At 44.1% G+C, this 8,668-nt stretch overlaps 1 protein-coding gene across 2 annotated transcripts in view; it reads right to left on the bottom strand.

The window, feature by feature from the left end:
- Positions 1–552: 552 nt before the first annotated feature.
- Positions 553–8,668, bottom strand: part of dnah9 (dynein, axonemal, heavy chain 9) — a 136,257-nt gene continuing 128,141 nt past the window's right edge. For both annotated transcript variants that reach the window (XM_028566995.1, XM_028566994.1), the window contains 5 exons: positions 8,488–8,658; positions 6,484–6,666; positions 3,124–3,377; positions 2,905–3,040; positions 553–1,165 (listed from right to left, as the gene is read on the bottom strand). In XM_028566995.1, coding sequence (XP_028422796.1) covers positions 938–1,165; positions 2,905–3,040; positions 3,124–3,377; positions 6,484–6,666; positions 8,488–8,658 — 972 coding nt within the window. In that variant the 3' untranslated portion in view covers positions 553–937. The remainder of the gene's footprint in view (positions 1,166–2,904; positions 3,041–3,123; positions 3,378–6,483; positions 6,667–8,487; positions 8,659–8,668) is intronic.

Raw genomic sequence — 8,668 nt, 5'->3', positions numbered from 1 at the left:
GTCTTGGGTGGTGCTAAGTGCCGGACTCAATGACGGTGGCTCTGCAAAATCGGGAAGGAACTTGTTTTGGTGGAAGATGTGTATGTTCAAAAGTAGTTTTAGTCGTGCAACAGAAAACTCAGATTGGACAGATAGTCTAGCTAGCTGTCTGGATTTACCCTGCAGAGATCTGAGGAGCAGTTAACCATAGTCCCCCAAATCCACTGGAGTTTAGAACGCCACCACAAAGACTGAGGAAGGTGATGGACATCCAGCCAAAAATGAGGGACATCCGGCGGGATTTCCGGCGGCACCTGAACAATCCCAGAAATGGAACGCCGTGGTTATAGACTAGGCACTGATTAACTAGACTAACTGTTCATGAAGGGTATCATAATAATAATAATAATATATATAATAATCATATTGTGGAGAAAGGCTGGCTTGCTACATTTCTGTATTAGTTTGTTTCTCCCATGAAAATAATTTGAATGGATTTGAAACTAAGCGATAAGGTGCTGCTTTGTCTAAAGTTAATCAAGGTGAAAGATAAACATCTCATCTCACCACGTGTTTCCCTTTGGCGTAGTGACTTTTAATAATTTTTTCAAGTACAGTTGTGTTGCGCGCTTCTACACTAATACATTCTTACAGTAAGTAACTGAACTAGCTTCCTTCTGATGCCTTCAGCTGTCCGTCATGCTGCTCCCACAGTGGAATGGTACCACAAGAAACATGTGTCCCCAATATTGAAAGCTACAGTATGTTTACATCTTCTTTTACTTTGGTCACATGCTAAGCCATAAAGTCAGAACACTGACTTAGTAATCACTGATTACTAATCAGTCAGTCACGCAGCAATATCTACCATTGGCCTCCATAAGCTGCTGGTCATTGAGTGTAAGGAGTTCCTTGGTCTCTGCCCTGTTGGCACCACAAGAAAGTTCATCAACTCTGGCTAAATCTGCAGAAGCAAGGCCACTCCAGCTAAAGTCCACTTGGAGGGATTTTCTTTGGTCTTCAGATTGAAGGTCCATACGTAGGTGGGTCCCCTCTGGCGGGTCTTATAGACAGGACACTGGTACACATTCCTGCTGTCCTGTTTGTCCACAGGAATGGCCCTGATGAAGATGACAGGAACGGTCGGGGTGAGCTCTTTCCGGCGGGCGTCTACAATCATGCCAGTCTGAAAGAGAAAGGAAGTTTGGAGGAGAAAGGAGAAGGAGGGAGGGAGGGAGGGAGGGAGGGAGAGAGGATGACAAACCAGTCAACATAAACATTTCATTACAATTGGTTTGAGGTGCAGTGAAAACGTCGTCCTGACGTTGTACTTGCCATTGAGGCTGAATTTAATAATGTTCCTTTGTGAGAGAAAAGAAAAAGGTGTTTGACTAATCTTGGTCGGAACAAATGGTGTTAGACGTCCAGTTTGCGGAACACAATGTTGTGGTACCCTTGAAGAGTGGTGAAAGTCAGCAGAGTGTGAGTGGAAGTCGAAAACACACCAAAACAGAGCGCTCCGTCTCATTAATTAATCCTCCTACGCTTAGCGCCTGACAAACACAAGTTTCACCATGCATGCACAGTGACTTTCAGGAATAAATATAAATCCCGATGACTTTGGAAAAAACTCAGAGGACAAAGCCCTAATTACATCTGCATTTGCTATAAACTTTAGAGAGCTGTTAAACACCATAATATCTGTTTGGGTAAATACACATAATGGTATCTTACATCAGGCCATTTGAGCTCAATGAGATTCATTAAATTAGTTAAAGGATAATGTTACTATGGTAACATATATCTACTTTTATTGTATAAGCTAATATACATACTGAGAGAATAACAATGTATTACTCAGCTGGAGTATTCATCACTATTCACTGGTGTCCATCACACAAACACAGTGTCACGTCTGCGTTCTGTCATATCGTTAAAGGCTCGAGTCAAAAATGAAAGAATTCCGTCAGATGTCTACAAACTGACTCCCTCCTCTAATGTGCCTTCCCTTTGCTTGATTTCTAGTTCCTTTTAATGTTCTTTAACATGTCTTTTGTGTTTTCTGTCTGTAGCTATGGGTTTGTTTTCATGCGGCTGCCTGTCTCGACCCGGTCTCCCTTGAAAAATGGAATCTTAATCTCAATAAGACTAAATAAAAACAATATCCTTTCAGCACACAAGGTGTTTATCACGTAGCTGTTTTTGATGTCTGAAACCCCTCTGAGTAAACGGCAAGCTTCATTAATAAAGATGAGCAGGTTTATCACAGATCTGTGACTTGTATGGCTGCTCAGAGCTGTGTCCAGATGGAGCGCTGCTTTCTCTACGCGGCGCTCTCGGCTACTCGCCGCCAGTGGCCTTAAGGGCTGAGTGGAGGACATGAGGAGAGGAGGAGGAGGAGGAGGAGGAGGAGTTGTGAGGAGCAGCTCGTCTGTCCGCCTGTCTCTTTGCCTGTGTCTCCAACTTTAATGAAGTAAAAGGAACCACTCCTCTAAAGGGTGATCTAAGTGTTCAAGTGCACACTCTGCACTTTCCCTAATTAAGAAGTCTACAGGGATGCTCCTTGAAAGCCGGGCGCATATACAGTAGCTGTATGTATGTAGATAGAGCCCTGGGAAGCTGGGTAATGCACTGCGCTCCGACAGCTGAACGCAAGCAGGATGCAAAGCAGAAAATTAAACCACAAAGGGATTGTGGAAAATATCAAAGTTACTTTACTTGACTCAGTTTAAAGATGCATTTTGAGGTGAGCCCACCTTATGTTCATGTGCTAGTCTGCCATCCATCATCACAAGTGGTGTGTAAAGGGATATTTCTGTGTGAGGGGCCTGTGAATCAAAGTGTGCTGTTGTGGCTCTTGTATCCACGCCTTCCCTGGAGACGAGGCGTCAGCTGAACAAAACCATCAGAGAAGAACTTGTGTACCTGTGTGTCCCAGCGTGCGCCCTCCATGTACAGCCCGTGCACGTAGGCCCCTTCACGGGGCGGTAGAGTGAAGTCCTCGCGACTCTTCTTGGTGACATCACACTGCAGACACATCCTGTCCAGAGGCCACTCATTCCTGCCATTCAAACAGAGAGATTTCATGTGGTTACTCATCGTCTACATTTACAACCTCCATGTCCTAGTGCAGCACAGACCTACCTGCGAGCCATAGCCTGCATGATGGCTGTGAGGAAGGACTGTGGGTTGAAGAAGCCAGCCAGCCACACCGCAGATGGTAAGGCGAAGTCCGTGGACCAGGCTTCCAGCTCCTTGATCCTGGCCAGCAGGTCGGTGAACCACAGGACCAGGCCACACATGGAGGGGTAGGCCCGCTTGGTCCAAGTGTCTGGCACCATGTCCAGGAAAATCGCATCCTGAAGGTTCTCCATGTCACTGGTCATGGTTAACTCTCCCTGAAGGGGGGGGGGGGTGAAGAATATTCAATATGGGAGAATATAACCAATTGAAATCATCCATTTTAGGACAAACGATCACCAGCAACGCTCATTTATTCCCTGGTACAGTGAATCTCATCCATGTGTCCTCGCAGGGCTAGTTAATTAGCTGCTGTGGATGGAGAGCTAACTGCTAACATGCAAGCCAGCCTGGAACATGCTAGCACTAGGCTAAGCTAAGGTTAGCACAAGGCTAAGCTACAATAGCTTTAGGCTCTCCGGCTTTTATGTTACCTCACAGGTTCAACGAAGTTAAAAGATTTTCATGGATCCATCAGAAATGACCGTCCATGTCGTCCCAGAGAATATACCGTAGTTTACTTATGGCACTGACGTCTCCGTAGCATTTAAAGGTCCCATGACATGGTGCTCTTTGGATGCTTTTATATAGACCTTAGTGGTTCCCTAATACTGTATCTGAAGTCTCTTTTATATAGACCTTAGTGGTCCCCTAATACTGTATCTGAAGTCTCTTTCCCGAAATTCAGCCTTGGTGCAGAATTACAGACACTAGAGCCAGTCCCACAATGAGCTTTCCTTAGTATGTGCCATTTCTGAGAGAGGGAGGGGGGGGGGCAAGGTGGAGAGTGGGGGTGTGGCCTTGACCAACTGCCACTTTACTTGTTTGAAAGCCATGATGTCTCTCTCTCATGGGTGGGCCAAATTCTCTGGGCAGGCAAAGCAGAGAAAGGGGAGGTAACCTTGCTCCTTATGACCTCATAAGGAGAAGATTCCAAATCGGCCCATCTGAGCTTTAATTTTTTCAAAGGCGGAGCAGGATACCCAGGGCTCGGTTTACATCCATCGCCATTTCTAGCCACTGGGGGACCGTATGCAGGCTGGGGGAACTCATATTAATGTTAAAAAAAACTCATAAAGTGACATTTTCATGCCATGGGACCTTTAAAACATATACTAATTCCTTTTGAATAAACCTCTTCAGGTCAAAATCAACCGTTTGTTGCCAAATTGGTTTGGTTGACGTTAAAGTTCAGGTTGGTAGCTAATATTGTACAATAGCACTGCCTTTATAAATAAAGATCTTGCCACAATAAAAAAATGAGAACACAGTGAACATTTCACCTTGGCAACACACCGTGCTTATATGAAGCTGCACCATCTCACAGAGGCAAACTTTCTGATAGCTCCTATTTATTCCACTATAAAGACCAAATATGATTCCGTTTGCGGGTACAATAGTCTACAAGGCTTTTAAATCACTGATCTGATTTATTGAGGCTTGTAGTGTCGGGAGATCCAAGCCTCATAACTCCCGACAAACACTTTTACACATTTCCTCCTCTTTCTCTTTTCGTCTGACTTAGTCAGGCTTGACACACAGACGCAGACGTCTCATTCATCTCTGCTCCTCTGCAAGCCAAATCTCTGACTCATTCTGACGAACAACAGAGAAAAAGGTTTAGTTATACAGGAACACTAATGCAGCAGCCCGTCGCCGAGCCAACGGGTGGGAATCATAGGGGTTGAGGAGAAGCGAGGGTTTGCACTGGATTTTGAGGGACAGTTCATTTGAAGTTCATGACCATGCTCTGAGCAGCATCCCTGCTGGGCCAGTGGTTCTGAGGATGGGATCTGTGGACACCCCCGAGGGTGATTTAGGGTCGAAGTCAAACGTCTAAGTAAACTTTATTACCCCACAAGGGAAATTCATGTGGTTTTACACATCTCCTTAAACGAAAAAGACACTTTAAAATATGGTCAGTATGCACAATACAGTATACAACACATACATAAAACACTAGAACAATAAAGCAATTCATAACTAACAGTAAAAAAGGGCAATAATCACAGTGATAAAAGAGTTGAAAGTGCCAGAGAGTTGCATTATTGTGCAAAGACACTTTCAGTTGTTCATTGTTCTTATAGCTGCAGGCACAAATCATTCGCTGAACCTCGTAGATCGGATTTTCTGCTGCAGAAATCGCCCGTTTGACCTGCTGCTGCTTCATGAATTTATGATCTAGAGGATGAGCAGGATCATTGAGGATCTGATCTGTCTTAGAGCATCCTTAACAAAATAGGAAGTAAGCCGCATTCGGTCTAAAAAAAGCTATTGTCAGCCATGTCAATGTGGTTACCAACACAGTCCATGCTGTTACCATGGTGATTACGGCTGCACAATATAGGCCTATCGGATTTTTTTAAATCGTCATCGCAATATCAACTGCCGCAATAAACATCGCGAAAGACACTAAACAGATTTTTTAGATAGTAATAGAAAATATCAGTAGAAAACTGCACTTTAAAATGTAACTGTCTCTTTTTTAAGTGCTGCCTTTTATGTGCAATAAAAGAAAAATGGAAATAATTTGCTTTAAAACGGTCCAATGTGTAGGAATTTCTCCCTTCTAGCGTTGAGATCATATATCATCAACTCTCTCCCGCCACGCAGTTCAAAGTACATATTACAGCTACGGTAGCCGTCACACTTCAAAAAGCCGGTCTCTTGCTCTTTTCAATCTCCTTTTTCTTTTTCTGGTAGAAGAAGAAGACTCCTGTTCCTGAAATTTTGATTTTGAATATAAGTGGTCCTCCATGTTTCCTTCTTCAAACTTGCCGGGGCCGGGAAGCTACGATACCCGTTAGCAGCATTAGCAGCACCTGTGAGTTTATCATTTGACAGCGAAAACGCGAAAGGCGGAGCAGTATGTCCTGTATGTCCCTTACTAACGCTAACGTATTTCAAGATGGCACATGAATATGGAGTGTCTACCCCAGTTCATGCAAATGCAAATGTAAAATTTCAAGCCAATAGGAATACTTGGAATTGATGGTGGTGGGAAACACGGATTTTGATAATTAACAACTAAAAACATTACACACTGGACCTTTAATTTGTTTCAAATTCAACAAGCAAGTTTGTTGTATTTTTGCAGAATACTGAAAGCAGCAGAACCGAGAACACTTTAATATCTGTTTATTTATCGCAAGTAATATCGTTATTGCAATACTCAACAACGTTATCGCATATTGCATATTTTCCTCCTATCTTGCAGCCCTGATGGTGATCATACCGGTCACCATCACCATCCCCTGTTCTCACCTTGAGTCCCAGGCTGAGCTCGCTCAGGGAGCGTCTCATCTCCTGTGTGAGCAGGTTCATGCGCTCACACTCCTGCAGCGCCACCACCTGGTAGGGAGTCCTCTCCTCCGCCCTCGCCAGCAGCTCGGCCATGTTGAACTCCTCCGGGAGCTTTTCCAAGATCTCCTCCAGCACCACACGCACCTGATAGTGTGGGAGCGAGGGAATTGGCAGCAAAAAAAAAGTGTAATTCATCTTACTGTTACGAAGATACTCAGGTAAGACCCAGAAGAGGAGAGAATGCTCCATGAAATCAAAGACTCACAAGAGATTGGGGTTAGCTGTGTCAGATGAACTCAGTCGTGCCAATGCTGACAGCCTGAGAAAGCGTTACAGTTTGAAATAGACAGTTTCATAAATATTCATGAAGATATATTTTGCAAGGCAGCTCTTTGTTTTCAATAACAGTCTAATCCCTCCAGAAAATCAATGCTCATATCATATTTTTGTGGGTAAGTGATGAAAGCTAATGCCCGTGTCAACATTTTCCCAAGGCAGCCAGCATTAGCGATCAATCAACGGATTAGGTGCCCAACAAAGGATATGAGGTCATCATATCTATGGATTTTTCAGTTCAAATATCTGATCTTGGTTTGGCAGCTACCGGGCATGCAGAATACAAAGTGAGCCTCGTTGGTAAGCATGGCTGTCATCACACGCAGGCACACAAATTCAGTTGTTACCATGGAAACTTATTGTGAAAAGTCTTAAATAAACCGAACAAACTGAACCAGGACGAAGCTTAAATCTGACTCAGCGCTAACGAGACCAAGTCAAGTCTGTTTATGAACACATTTCAGCATGATTCCAAAAATACCATTAAAGTGCCCATATTATGAAAAAAACACTTTTTTTATTGAATTTTTTTTTTTGTGTGTCTCTGGTGCTTCCACACACATACAAACTTTGAAAAAAATCCATCCATGGTGTTTTGAGTGAGATACGGTTTCTGAATGTGTCTTCAGTCTCCGGGTGAGCTGGTCAAAATCGGCCCGGATTGTGACGTCACAATCCGAAACGAGCTGGCTAACCACAACCGTTAGCTCTTAGCATGCTAACGCTAATGCTAGCATGCTACCTCGTTCTCAATAGCAAAGCACTGCTACAACACACACAAGTTCACCATAATCTACAGAAGAACATGTGCGCCCTCATTTAGAAGTCTCCCAGCTAATCCTGCCTTGTAACTGACCGAAGTTGGAGAAACAGGCTTTCTTTTACTGTCTCTAGAGTTAGCTAACTGACATGATCTACATCTGAGCTACTGTGCATGTGAGAGTGCAATCAAAGATAGTACAGAAGAAGAAGAGTAAAAGAAGTAAAAGAAAGCGTGATACATAACTCACATTGTGCAGCTTGTTTCAGGCAACAGTAAGCATGAATGACTTTTTAACAAAGCTAACACTACAACCAAGACCCTTATTCATGATATTAAAAAAAGTGACAGTTGCTCCATTGAGGGAGTGCACAAGGCTGCACTCTCTCTGACAGGACATTTGTTTAAGCTTTTACACTCAAATAAGCTTGATTTCAGAGGAGTACTGAACCAGAAAACGCCATCCCCTGTAAAATCAGCCTGGGTGCTGCCAGAGGCCCCAAACAGTTGGTCTGCAATTTATTTTCTATTCAGTATGCAGCAGCTACAGAGAATGTCACCTGTTGTCAGCATACATTTAGGATTTGGTGCTCAGCCCAGAGTTTAGAGAGACCGTCGGCTTGGTGAAAGCCTTTGGTTTACGTATCTGCGGCGGTATGAGGGGTGAATATCACATCAGAATCATAACTTTAGTTCAAATGCCACCATTTTACCCCCGAAACCTCACTGACCTGTGAGTGGGTGTGTCATAACATTCACACCCTTACCGGTAACACTGGCTGCAACAGCAGCAGATCTATGCACATGGATTTGTGTGGTGTTTGGTTGTGAACATACTTTTGGACATGTAGCATCCAATAAACACTAACCTTTTCCTCACGCGTGGTCCCACCACCCTCTCCGACTCCTCCGTCCCTGGGCTGCATCTCCAGCACCGTGCGGAAAAGCTTCTCCGAGGTTTGTGTGAGGAAGCCGATTTCGGCGTTGGGATGAAGGCCATACAGGTAGGGCGACTCGGCAGGTAGGGTGCGATCAATGTACTGGAGCAGA

Source organism: Perca flavescens, chromosome 21 (assembly GCF_004354835.1).
Source record: "Perca flavescens isolate YP-PL-M2 chromosome 21, PFLA_1.0, whole genome shotgun sequence".
NCBI classification, from domain to species: domain Eukaryota; kingdom Metazoa; phylum Chordata; class Actinopteri; order Perciformes; family Percidae; genus Perca; species Perca flavescens.
This window is presented reverse-complemented; position numbering and strand designations above follow the sequence as displayed.